General features: G+C 44.3%; 1 protein-coding gene across 2 annotated transcripts; it reads left to right on the forward strand.

The window, feature by feature from the left end:
• The first annotated feature begins 1,673 nt into the window (after positions 1-1,673).
• Positions 1,674-13,336, forward strand: GINS4 (GINS complex subunit 4). 2 transcript variants are annotated; one of them, XM_081127705.1, is made up of 8 exons: positions 1,674-2,415; positions 3,038-3,152; positions 6,175-6,261; positions 7,228-7,341; positions 9,758-9,855; positions 10,023-10,111; positions 13,008-13,098; positions 13,193-13,336. In XM_081127705.1, the coding sequence occupies exons 2-8, from the start codon at positions 3,057-3,059 to the stop codon at positions 13,287-13,289; spliced, it is 672 nt and encodes a 223-aa protein (XP_080983831.1). In that variant the 5' UTR covers positions 1,674-2,415; positions 3,038-3,056; the 3' UTR covers positions 13,290-13,336. The 2 variants fall into 2 exon arrangements, with proteins under 2 accessions (XP_080983831.1, XP_080983832.1); XM_081127706.1 differs by having other exon boundaries at positions 2,305-2,415; positions 3,035-3,152.
• The last annotated feature ends 465 nt before the right edge of the window (positions 13,337-13,801 follow it).

Consider the following 13,801-nt stretch of genomic DNA (forward strand, 5'->3'; position numbering starts at 1 on the left):
CGTTTCCTCTTCATTCTGCATAATGTAATTTTCTCCCACATTTCTGAGCTTTACAATGCCCCTTGACCAACAGTTTCACAAGTTTGTGCCGCCTCCTCCAGGTAGCTCGATGTATTCTTTCTGGACGAGACTTAAATTCTTCTTTATATAGCAGGAATCTTTCTCTGCAGACTCATTTTACTCTGAAGTGGTTTTATCTGATGAGTGTTCATTGAAATCAAAGATCTTGGAAGCGAAAGCTCCCTCCCCCCAGTTGTTGATCTATCCCTGTGCCTTCAGGAAGACACACGTTGTTCTCACTTATCAGGCAGTGCAGGGGAAGCCCAGAGAAGTGACTTGTTTAAGGTCACACCTCTATTAAGTAAGGAAGGGGAAGCTGGACTCCACCTCCCCCAGTGAGCTGCGGTGGGGGATCGGAGGAGACAGCTGGCACCAGAGAAGGGAAGTCTCTGAGGAAGGAAACGAAGTAATTGGTAATTGTGTGGAGAAGTTATAGGTGCTTGGACTCACATCTATACCACTTAAGGAATATTAATAAAGACCATTGAAAAGTTAGGCAGCAATGAGAATTATGAAAGCATGGGACTGTGCTCAAACACAGTCCAGTGATCTAACGTTCCAGTCACCTAATGCTGCATAACAAAGCACCCCAAAACTTAGGGGCTTAAAACAATATTTTGCTCACAAATCCGCAATCTGGGTAGAGTTCTGCAGGGGTAGCTCTACTTCCTCCAGTGTTAGCTGGGATTACTCAAAGCCTGAGCTAGAATCATCTGAAGTCTCATTCAATTCAGACACCCGGGGGACAGAACAGCAAGGGCTGCTGGGGCCCCTCGAACATCACTCTCTATCTCTATGTGACCTTTCCACAGGGACCCTTCAGCATCGCAGCTGCAGGTTCAGACATCTCACCTATCAGCCCATTGCCCCCAAGGGATGTGGCTCCAGAAGGAGAGAAGGTGGAAGACGCACCACCTTTTATGACTTAGTTCTGAAAACCACACAGCATCACTTCGGACACACTCTCTTGGTCAAGGTAGTTACAACGGTCTTCCCGCATTTAAGAGGCAAGAACACAGACCCCACCTCTCCGTGGAGGAGTGCCCGCATCGAATTGTAAGAAGAGATGAGATCCATATCAGAGCAGCTACCATTGGAAAATACAATATGCCACAACTAAAAGCCACTGTATTACCAAACCACTGAGACACAGACCTGACACGGACCTGGAAAAGGCCATCTATTTCTCATTAACAAAACCCGTTCTGCAAGAGGCAGCTCAAATGTCCACTCCTTTTGGAACACCTCTCTGATGTCTCATAGTCCTTTTGTAAATACGCCCACTCTCCCACTCTGCGTATCCTATTGTAATTCTTTTTATAACATGATTGCAATCAGGCAGGTACTATCAACCTGTCAATTGGCCAAACTTGTTTTCCTAATCAATCATTTATGGCACAGGAAATATCATAAAGAAAAGAGTCTTCAGATTGATGGAGAAGACACATTCCTAGGGGAGCCAGAGTGACACTGCATAGAAAACAGAGAGCAGAGAAAAAAGCATCAACAATTCAGAGAAGAAAAACTGACATCACACAAAGAAAAAATATATATACAGTATATACTTTTGCCCTACATTAAAGGTAAGAGGCATAAGCAGTAAATGTTAAAATAACTAGAGTCAAGCAGCTGAGATCAAAAAATTGCCTAAAGCAGTGGTTCTGCAACCTCCCCGCATCAGACTCACCTGGCGAGTGCGGGGAGCCACCCCGAGTTTCTGACTCACCGGTCTGGGCGGGGCCTGAGAGTCTGCATTTCTCACGGTCCCCAGAGGACGCTGTTGCTGGCGGTCTGTACTGCGCTTCAAAAACCACTAGTCTGAAGGGTTTTCACCTGGAAGTAGTGCCCGTAGCTGACGCCTCGGCGACGACGAAAGAACCAGAAGAACCCACGAGCGGTGGGTGATGTTAACAGGCCCCACTTGTCCGTGGGACGCCTACCGGCCAGGACATCCTCGGGCGACTGCGCCCCGGGGCCAGAAGGCAGACACTGCGGCGGCTTCTCAGCTGCGGTGGCGAGGCGCCCCCTGCCGGCCATCCCGGAGTGGTGCCGCTCGGCACCGCGCACAGGTGCTGGCGCTCAAGGTGGGCGGGGCTAACCAGGACGAACTGCGGGGGAGCTCCCCGCGAGACTCAAATCCCCACCCCCTGGGGCGGGGCCACCGGGCCTGATTGGTCAGCGCCGCCTGTGCGCGGTGACGTTATCCCGGGCCGAACGTTTCTAAGCGGAGCGCGGGAACTGAGAACCGGAGGGCGCGGTCGGTCTCCGAAAGGCCTGGAAGGGATTGTCCCGCTGCCCCGCGCTCCTTGCAAAAGCCCAGGCTGCTTCCCCACGAGCTGCCCCCCAGGTGCCCAGGTGAGCATCCGAGTGGGAGTGTGCGTGTGCGTGCGTGTGCGTGCGTGCGTGTGTGTGTGTGTGTGTGTGTGTGTGTGTGTGAACATACTCTCAGTGTCCCTGCGGCTCCGGGGACTTCCTCTCGCCCCCCCCCTCTTCAGCCTCGAGGATCACTGGTCTGACGTTGCTGGGCCTTGCGGCTCCGGGAAATTAGACGCTGATTAGTTTTCCCAACAGTCTTACGTGCCTGCTGTGAGCTCAGCCCTGTGCTGAGCGCGGGGCCTGCGCAGGTGATTATGTGCCCAGTGCTTAGAAGTGCCAGGCGCGGAGCAGGTGCGCGATTCACACGCGGACTGAAGTGAACGCAGCCGCTGAGGAGGGGACCTCTACCCGGCAGACAAATAATTATTGCAGGGCGTGATAGGGGCGCGATTCCAGGTGTGTGTTTAAACGCTTTGGGAAGCTGATGCCTGCTCTGAGGTGTGAAGGAACAGGCAAAGAATTGAAAAATCAAAGCCTGTGAATTCTCTAGCTACTGCCCGGGAGCCTCTACAACCCCAGTTGTAGATACGTAGTTGCCTGTTCTTGCAAATAAATGGAAAACACGTAGAAGAGTATTTATTGGTTCTTTTATTCTCAATAGGTTCCAGGTTTCAGAGAAGATGACAGAGGAACTGGATCTCCTGGGACAGGACTCTGATGGGGGCAGTGAGGAGGTGGTCCTAACTCCTGCCGAGCTCATTGAAAGGCTGGAGCAGGTAAGCTTCCCAAATAGAATCCCCTTGCTCCATCCAATCTTAGCCTTTTTATTTAGTCCAACTGTGCAAATGTCAGGAATCAAGAAGTGAAGAAATGGAATTCAAAGTTTATTTCAAGAGAAGAGGAACTGGATCTTACCCTCTACACAGAAATAAAAAGGGGAGGGGGACAGCCTCTGTTAGAGACCTCATCATGTCAAACACAAAATCCTCAAGTGGGGCCAGGAAAGGACAGCTTTGGGTACACTTACTAGTTTGGAAGGATCTAGAGCATTTGCACCCTTGTATACTACAGGGAGCATGTGAACTGATAGTCATTTTGGGAAATAATTTGTTATTGTATAGTCAGATTGAAGATACATACATCTTGTGGCTCAGTCATTCTACTCCCTGGTATATACCCTAGAGAAAACTTTCATGTGCACTCCAGGACATATGGCCCAAAATGTTCATAGCATTGCTTGCAATAGTTAAAAACTACAGATACCCAGACATCCTTCAACAATAGAATGGATAAAAAAAAAAATTGGCCTATGCACACAACGAGATAAACAACAATAAAATGAATAAAAGATAACTCCTACATGGATAACTCTCAGGAACATAATGTAGAACAACAAAAAAGTTGCTGAAGAAACTATTTATATAAAATTCAAATACTTGCAAAACTATTGTTGAAGAAAGAGCTTGCCAGCTTGGATGATGTGGCACACACTGGTGTGCTGTAGGTGCCTCGGTGATGTTGACCCTTCATCCTCTGGGGCAACCAGAGCCCCCAGGCTGGTTGCCTCTTGTAGGTGTCAGAGGCTTCTTGGAAGGCAGCCTGAGGATAGTGGTGTCTGACAGCACAGCCTCAGCTTCGCAGTGTGTAAGCATGAGTTGCACCTCTAGCCTGATGCTCCTGAGTGCAGCCAAGGAGTTGGTCCACCACCTGGACAGCTGTTGCAGCTGGACACAGCTCAGGCTGCATAGCATGGCCTAAAGAGCAACCTGACAAGGACCACTGATAAACACAGCTCCAGGAGGATATATGAGATAGTCTTAAATGTCTGTAAAAAATCACTTAAAAGTTATTGCCTACAGTGCATAGTTTCTCATTTTAACGATTGTACTAGTTTGCTAAGACTGCATATTAAAGTACCACAGACTGAGTGGCTTAAAGAACAAATTTATCTTTCTCAACTGTGGAGGCTAGAAGTCTAAAATCAAGGTGCTGGGACAGTTTGTTTCTTCTGAGGCCTGTCTCCTGAGTTTGTGGATGGTCGTCTTCTCCCTGTGTCTTTACCTGTTATTCCCTATGCGTCTGTGTTCAGATTTACCCCTCTTAAAAGGACACCAGTCATATTGGATCAGGGTCCACCTGAATGACCTCATTTTAACTTACCACCTCTTTAAAGACTCAGTCTCCAAATACAGTCACATTCCAAGGTTCTGGGAGTTAGGACTTTGACAAATGAATGAGAGGTGTAGGGAAACACAACTTAGCCCATAACATGATGAACAGATTGTCATTAAAAATTTTAGTCAGGCCCTAGCAGGTTTGACTCAGTGGTTAGAGCGTCTTCCCATGAACTGGAGGGTCCCAGGCTTGATTCCGGCCAAGGGTACGTGCCTCCATTCCAGGCTTGATCCCTGGTCCCAGTCAGGGCACATGCAGGAGGCAACCAATCAATGTGTCTCACATCGATGTTTCTCTCTCTCTCTCCCTTCCACTCTCTGAAAAACAATGGAAAAAAATAGCCTCAGGTAAGGATTAAAAAAGAAGAAGAATTTTGTCAGGCCCTGGCTGGGTAACCCAGTTGGTTAGAACATGGGACAACGCTCAACCAACTGAGCCACACCAGCCAGGGCAAAACTACAGAAAATTAAACACTAAATTCAGGCTGATGATGACCTTTGAGAAGGGAGGGACACACAAAGACTTTTAAAATAATAATAATATTGGTTAATGAAGTTATATGTTCGCAGGTATTTATATCACTTCATGTTCATATATATTTTATAAACATTTTTGTACTTACTAATATTTAATAAAATCAGTTAAAAAAACTGCTTTATAAGTTCTCTATGACAGTTTGCTCTTCTCTCATTCATTATGCTTCTTGAAAATACAGGTTGTCTTTCTGATTAACTTCTGCTACACTAATACAGGAGCTTGAGCACCTGAAAAAATGTATGATAGTGGCAATACCCGGTGCTTAATAATGTGTCTTGATGGTGATAATTGGAGATGCAGAGACTCAAGAACAGTAAAAGTAATAAATTGAGCGTAACTGGCATGTAATTCTGAGCTGCACTAAAACTAAATTTCCTGTAACTGAAAAAGAAGTATATTCTTCTTCAATCACCTGTGGATATTTCAGTTTTTTAAGCCTTGGTAATTTCCAAAATGTACCAAGCATCCAAGCCTGTCATAAATTAGGGATTTAAACTCTTGTTCCAAAACTGTCTAATAGATGGAATATCCACTTCTATTGTGATTCTTTATTTTCTTAGACGATTGGTAAATAACTTATTCTGTGTTTTCTCGTCAATAAGATGAGGATAACTATATTCATTTCCTCTCTGATATTATAATGATGAATGAAAAAGTATTTGCAAAGTGCTCTGAACTTCAGGAATGAAGAGATGTAGATTTAGATTTTTACTTCATTTCCCCAAATAGAAAGGTGCTGATGCCCCCTTGTGGAAATAGCAGGTGAAGGAAATGTGTTGATGCTACTTGGTGAAAGGTACTATTTGAACACCAGGTGGTGTTACTCTAAGCAGCAGGTATTCCAACATTTTTGAAGTGAACTGATTTTTTTATAATTGGTTAAATATAAAGTTGTAAACACAGTTTCCTACTAAAAGAAATGGAAAAGTTGTTATTAAACAGCTTGCCTTCAGCACATTTCCAGTATTTCCCACTGGTAGGCAGTTTTCATTGCCTGAGAAGGCTCTGGTTTTCATGGGGAATGTACTGACTTACAAGGTTGTTTTGCTCCATTGAGTGGTCTGTGTGTGTGATTTTTGTTTTTAGGCTTGGATGAATGAAAAGTTTGCCCCTGACCTCCTGGAAAGCAAGCCTGAAATTATAGAATGTGTCATGGAACAGCTAGACCACATGGTGAGAGTTGCTTATCTCAGGTGTACAAAGGAAGAGCACATTAAAAGGGTTTGTCAGTAGAGCAAATCTGTTTTGTTTTGCCCAGCCTCGCTTGTTTTTTAAATATTGAGTTAATTATCTACATTTAAAGCATGAGAGTATATCTGGATGTCAGCTTCTCATAAAAAGTCTAAAAACCTGTCATTACTAGCCCCACATTCTGTACGAGGACAGCTGACCAAAGCAAGGTAACGGCCTCCCCCTTTCAGTGTGCTCTCCAGTTCTCCATAGTCCCTATCTGCTCACCTTTCTCATGTATCTTACCTGCCTGTCCCCAGTAGACATTTGAGTTTGTGATCCTTGTCTTAGATGAGCTTGGCTTAAGTTATTATCAGCCTCAGAGTAACTTTAAAACACTGATATTTTAGAGTTTCTCAATTGGTGTTTTAACACCACTTTTTAGACCCTTTTTGGCATTTCTTTTGAGTGCTGTATTACCGCCTTTATAATTGGATTGGAGTTCTTATAGGTCCTTTTGACCAGTCACATTCAGATTCTATTTAAATGGTCATTTCCTAAAAGTTCAGGCACACCTAGTGTTATTACACTTCACTTGGTTGCACTTCACAGGTGTTGCGGTTTTTACAAATTGAAGGCAAAACCCTCCACCATCAAAAGGATTATGACTCACTCTGTTGCAGTGGTCTGGAACAAAACCCGCAATATATCCGAAGTATGCCTGTAAATGAGTATTGTTTGAATTTTATATGATAAGATCGTAGTCATATATTGTTTGTGTAATTAAAGAATTAAAAGAAAATGAGAACTTTTGTGAGTATTTTGTTCTCCTGTGACCTAAATGTTGTGTTTGAGTCCTCAGCGTTGCCAATGATGATGGTCCTTGTGGGCTGTGTGTAGATTAAACAAAGAAGGTTCTTAGTCTTTGAATATCATGTTTTTTATTACCTTCATTTTCCCTTTTAATAGGAAGAAAATCTCAGGAGAGCAAAGAAGGGGGATCTGAAGATCAGTATCCATCGAATGGAGATGGAGAGAATCCGCTATGTCCTTAGCAGCTACCTGAGGTGTCGGCTCATGAAGGTTTGACATGGAGATACCTGTAGGCATTAAGGCAGTGCGGTCTGTAATACAGACTGAGCATCTTGGGAAGAAGTTAGGCTGGGGCCTTGGGGGATCCAGGCCCTGAAAATGCTGCTGAGGCCCAATATCAGGGTAGCAAAAGAGTAAGAAGGGCAAGAGATTGTTCTGGAGAAGCAGAGCTGGAATGTGTGTTGCACACCTCAGGGGACATTTGTAGTCAACTTAGCTGCATGGTGCCCCCTGGAGTTACAGCCTGGCAGTGCTGCCTCGACATTCAATTAGAGCTCTGTGGCCATAAACTTATAAAAATGAAGTCGCAAAACATTCTTGTTTTGTATGATATCTGTTTTAACCCTGGAAAGTTTCTACTTCCTTGAAGTTTCTTCTCATTGGCTCTGCTCATCCCCTTAGTTATTACAAAATGAATACATTCTCCTACATGTAGATATCTGAAGACAGCTCTCGAGTGTCATTGAAACCCTCTCAGCTAAATGTTTCAACCATTTATTTCCATTTACTCTCCTGGTCTCTTCCCTACAAAGCTCTAGATTGTCAATATTCTTCTTTAATTATACCATCTCAACTGAATATAATATTCCAGTTGTAGTTTGGTCAAGTTTGTGAAAAGCAGGGTTATCGCTTCCCTTATTCTGGATATTAAAATGGTAGTGATGCCACCTAGTATTACATTAGCATGTTTGACAGACACCTCACACTAAGCTCATATGCACTCATCATTAACTTTAACCTTATCTGAAGTTTTTAAGTTATCATTACCCCATCCTGTCACCGTCTGGTACTTGTATGGCTGGATTTTTGACTCCAAGTGCAGGGCTTGATACTTACTCCTCCTAAGCTTTATCTTATTAAACTGAGCTGTTTCCCTGGTCTCTGGATTCTGATCTTGTCACATAATATATTAGCTGTCTCTTAACACTTTATGTCATCAGCAAGTTTGATAAGTATGTCATCAAAGGTCTTACCTGACTCCTTAAAAGATCTGGGCCAATGATAGAATATTCTACCAGAGACTTCCCTACAGATTGACATCTGTCCTTTGAATCAGTACTTTGTTCAACTGTTTATGAGTCTCCTACTCTATACTGTCACCCAGCCCCGGATTTACAGTTTGTCCCCAAAGGTATCATAAAGACATTATTGTCTTTTAAAAATATTGAGACACACAGTATGCCTCTTCACTCCACCTTCAACTACCAGGTTACTCTTCTGTTGCGATTGTTTTGGATAAATCCTCTTCATATTAGCTACTTACTTTTCTTTGAATTCACAAACCATCTTTTAAATTACTATTCTAATATAATGCCACATATCAATGTTAGGGACACTAATCTTTGTGTGAAGAATTCCCCACCTTCTGTATTTTTTGGAAATTTTGCCTATCTCTAATCATTCCCACCTCGTTTGAAGTAATTTTTCTGAGATTAGGAAACTACATGTATTTTTAGTACAATGACACAGTAGTAGTAGCAATTTACATATAACAGGAGAAAGTGATTTGTGTACTTAAACTCTGTATAAATGTTAACTTAATTTACTGGAATGTAATTGATCCAAGCCAAAGGATTTAAACTCCTTTAAATAAATAGCTGCTCCTTTACCTGGGCCTCCAGTTCCCCCTTAACCATTATTTCCCTGCTTGTATCGCTGACTTCAGACAGCAGACTCATCCCTTCCAGGTTCATAACCACACGCCTTTTGTCTTTAACTTTTAGCTTTTTTTTTTCTTGTTAGTTCTTAGCATTTTTTCCAAGCCTCACCTCATTGTGGGCTTTATGCTCGCTATTTATATTCTTATAATTGTCACTATTCTATCTGCTTCGGTATTCTGTATGCATCTTTCCAGCTCTTGTAGGTTTCATCTCATAGAAGAACACCGGCCCGGCCGGGCGTGGCTCAGTGGTTAAGCGTCGACCTAGGATCCAGGCGATCAGGGTTTAATTCCCGTCAGGGCACATGCCGGGGTTGTGGGCTACAGCCGATCAATGACTCTCTCATCATTGATGTTTCTGTCTCTCTCTCTCCCTCCCCTTTCCTCTCTCTGAAATCAATAAAGATATATTTAAAAAAAAAAAAAGAACACCCTATACAATTACATAAATATGTTAAATAATATCCCATTCTCTTCCTCTTAAATATCATTTACAATTGTATTTTCGACTTATCTTTTATGAAACCGTCTAATTCATTTTAGAGCCCTTATCTTATGAATTCTCTGAAACCTGCCTTCTTGAAGTCTAGATTATAGGTCTTATTATTAAAAACAGTCTTCACCATGAGGACTTGCCATTGTTGAAGTCAATTTCTATATTAACTTAAATCTATTTCAGAAAACTAGTATGTTTGACACTTGAGTCTTGGCAGGTGTTTTCATGATGATTTTTATTTATCCTCACAGATAGAGAAGTTTTTTCCTCATGTCCTTGAAAAGGAGAAGACACGCCGTGAGGAGGAGCCTTCTAGCCTTTCTCCAGAAGAGTTTGCCTTTGCCAGAGAGTGAGTAAGCAGCGAGTGTGGGAACTGCCTTTCTTCCTCTGGCTGGTGAGCATGAGGTTTGGTGGTTGTATCCATGAAGCTGATCCCAGAGCCACTGTTGTTGTCTGTCTGATAGTCCTGGTGACTCCTGTCAGGTTGCCATAGTGATTTTAATGTATGTATTTCAGGTACATGGCGAACACAGAGACCTATCTAAAGAATGTTGCCTTAAAGCACATGCCTCCTAATTTACAGAAGGTGGACCTCTTGAGGTCGGGTAAGGAGAACATTCTCTTCTCAGTCATCCCAAGGGGCCATGATTTACATCCCAAATATCTTCAGGTGCTTTAGAATAAGATCTTTACCTTTACTCTTTCCTCTCAAACAGGGAGAAACAAGTATGTAGATAAACAGGCAAGAAAAGAGAAGACGAGTTTTGAGTTCAAAACAAAAAATCATTTAAAGTAGGTGTCAGGGTAGCCATGTGTTCTTCAGATTCCGCTGAAGTTCTTATGACTGCCATTATAGGTGGAGACTCCCTCACACATTCAGTCATTCGTTCCTTCAGCAGTCATCTGGTCATCTAGTGGGCATCTGCAGTGCACTAGGCTCTCTTCTGGGCACTGAAGGTACCGGGTCTCTGCTCTCAAAGAGCTGGCAGTCTCGTCTCACAGATGCCAGACTGTGCAGGGACTGTCCAGCTGTCAAGGAGTATTTAAACAGGAGGCTAACTTACTATGGATAAACCTCGTTACGCATAGTAAAGGCTCCTAATCTTTTTGTTGTGAGGAGTTTCTCTTGTTATAGAAAAGGGGGGGAGCAGAGCTGGCGGGAGGGGGGAGAGGGGAGAAGCAGCTTGGGGAAGCAAAGCAGGGCCAATACCTTCTCCTCTCACCCTCTTCACAGAGTCCCTTTGAGATTCTGCTGAGGGGCTCCTAACCTTGACCAACTAACTGGGGACCCCTAGCATATAGGTTAAAGTTTGTATCCCTGTCTTTCACAGCCCGCCATACCTGAGCAGGGCCTTGTCAGGCAGAATTGCCAGACCAAATCCAACAATGCTCCAGGGACTGGAATCCACCTTGTTCAGAAACTAAGCTTAGTGTGCTGAAGCCACAAGTTCAAATACAACTGAGCCCTGGGAGTTTACCTCCCACCCAGCCCGTGCTGGGCCACACTGACCCCTGTGGCAGGTGGAAGAGCTAGAACAGGATGAATGGAGACATGGTTCACCAGATGTCTTAGTCAGCTAAGGCTATGATAACAAAGTACTACAGTCTGTGGAACTCAAACAAGAGACATTTATCTTCTCACAGATCTGGAGTCCAGAAGTCCATGATCAAGGTGCTGGCAGGGTTGGTTTCCTCTGTGGCCTCTGTCCTGGGCTTGCAGATGACCACTCTTTTTCTGTCTCTTCACATGGCTGCCCCTCTGTGTGCACACACCCCAATGTCTCTTCCTCTTCTTATAAGGACACCAGTCAGATTAGATTAGGCCCCACCTAACAGCCTCATTTTAACTTAAATACTTCTTTAAAAGTCCTATACCAATCACATTTCCATTCTGAAATACTGAGGTTAGGGCTTCAACATGTGAATTGGTGGGGGACACAGTGCAGCCAGTAACACCGGGAGCAGGCCAAACCCATACCAGATTGTGGAACTCTGAATTGGTCATTTTGGTAAATCTGCCTGAGGGAAACAGAAGACTTAATCCATGCCCAGTTCAGCCCCTTTTGTCTGCACCTTAGAACAGGAATGGAGCATGGACCACATCCCAATCATTGCCCATTGCTATCGCAACCAGTTGACTAAATCAGCCGTGGGACTACTGATGGGTGTGCATCTGAATTCCTGGAACTGGATCTAAGCCATTGCCCCAGAGCTTCTACTTAATGCTGGTGGACACCTCCTAAAGCACATGTCACTATCCTGGATTCCTTACAAGAACAGTCTTGGAATTGGGAGTTGGAGAGGTGGCGGGGGGTGGGGGAAAGGGGGTGCCCTGGTGAAATTGGATTCTTGCTTGGTTAGTCCAGATGCCATGAGTTCCCCTCAGGCCTCTGGAGCACTGTAAACCCCGATGGCAGGGTCAGGGGAGGCTGTTGAAATCTAAGCTGGATTTCCTGGAATCAGTAGCTTCCCAGTGGGGTCAACTGACCCTGAAATTAGAGTCTCCTTGGCAGGCCCAGAACCCTGGAGCAGCCGGGGGGACTCTCCTTAGATCTTTGGAGCCAGTTATCCTGAACTCCTTCTATAAATGAGGGAATCAAGGGCAGCATGAACCCTGAGCTAGGCTATTAGACCTGAGAGTTACCCAGTAGGTTCTGGACCCTGCAGTTGGTGGAATCTCCAGGTACAAATGGAACACTAGGCAATGAAGAGCTATTGAGGAGCAGCCCAGCTTGGGGCATTCACTTACCTGAAGTATTGGCTGGTGGTTGAAGAGGAGGGATGGCAGCAGCTTCTTAACCTGTAATCAGCCAGTGAGGGACCACTTAGTGTAACATTCTAGACTATCACCACATGACCCAGTCTCTATAATATAGCAGGTCCCCGAACAACATTTCACTCAATTTCCTTTCGTTATGACCTTGATGAAATGCTGTAGGAACTTAATTCTTGTTTATATCAATTAGTCTGCAGTAAAATTGGTTTTGTTACACATTATTTCACTTAGTTGCAGAACCTATCAACGACATCAAGTGAGGACTTACTATACTCTCCTACTCCTTCCCAAAAGGTCACGCATATTTCTGCCATGGCCCTTGCGGCTGCCTCCCAGGCTCACGCTTCCTCTGTAATCCTTCTTGCAGTGCACATCGACTTCTTTCCCCCACATCACTGAGGGGTGTGCCGCTTACGCGAGGCTCCACCCAAGGCTGCTGTTAGTGCACTGTCCAGGGACCATGTGTTCCACTCGCTCGCGACCTCCACAAGGTGTAGCAGAATTCCCTGCACATCTGAAGTTCTCATCACTTGTTGAATGAGTGGTTGCTCTATGGAACCATGGGTGGGAAGTTTCTAGAAGGAGCCAGATCTCAAACCATCCTACCCCCAAAATGCTTTTACATCACAGGTCCTTCATGCTCAATACAGTTAACCCCAGCAACTTTTCCCATATTGATTTTGTTAGCTGAGCATTTTCTGAATACGTAATTGTTTTTCTGGCAGTTCCCAAACCAGACCTAGATTCATATGTGTTTCTGAGAGTGAAAGAACGGCAAGAAAACATACTGGTAGAGCCAGAAACAGATGAGCAGAGGTGAGTGATGTGTGTGATTTTGCCCACAGGAAGTATTTCTCCCGGTGGAGCACCAGGTGAGCTCTGCACATATACTGTTTTCCTCCTTTTTCAGGGACTATGTGATTGACTTGGAGGAAGGCTCACAGCATTTGATCCGATATAAAACCATTGCACCTCTAGTTGCTTCTGGAGCCGTACAGCTAATTTAAAACCAAGAATAAATAAATGAGAACGAAGACATGGAACCTTGAGAAAATATTTAGAAACCCCGCGTATCACTCCGTGCCTAAGGACAACAGGCTTTTCTCGGCGGTGCCGTGTGTCACTTGGGCATTGAGAAGGCTCAAGGCAGAATTCCTGACTTGCCAGGAATCCTAACTTCCTGCCATTTTAGCTGGAATCAGCAGATGGGGCCATCGCTCTGTTCAGTCTTCATACTGGGCAAGTACGTGACTTTCCCTTTGTGCACCTTTTCCCTTTGTGGTATTTTTTGAACTAAGGAAAGTGAGGCAAAGGTAATTCCTAAAAAGGCATCACTGGTGTGATTAGGGGGCTGTAGTTAGCGCTGACCTGGTAGTGGCAGAAGAGTTCTTTTAACCTTCCTGGTAGAAAGAGTATAGATAGATTAAAGAGAACAGCTGTGGCCTTCTTCTCGGATACGTCTCTAAATTGTATAAACCTTTGGAACCTCTAACATTGGACTTAAAACCATTTGCTGTCA

Source organism: Miniopterus schreibersii (genome assembly GCF_964146895.1).
Source record: "Miniopterus schreibersii genome assembly, chromosome: 2".
In the NCBI taxonomy this organism is placed as follows: Eukaryota; Metazoa; Chordata; class Mammalia; order Chiroptera; family Miniopteridae; genus Miniopterus; species Miniopterus schreibersii.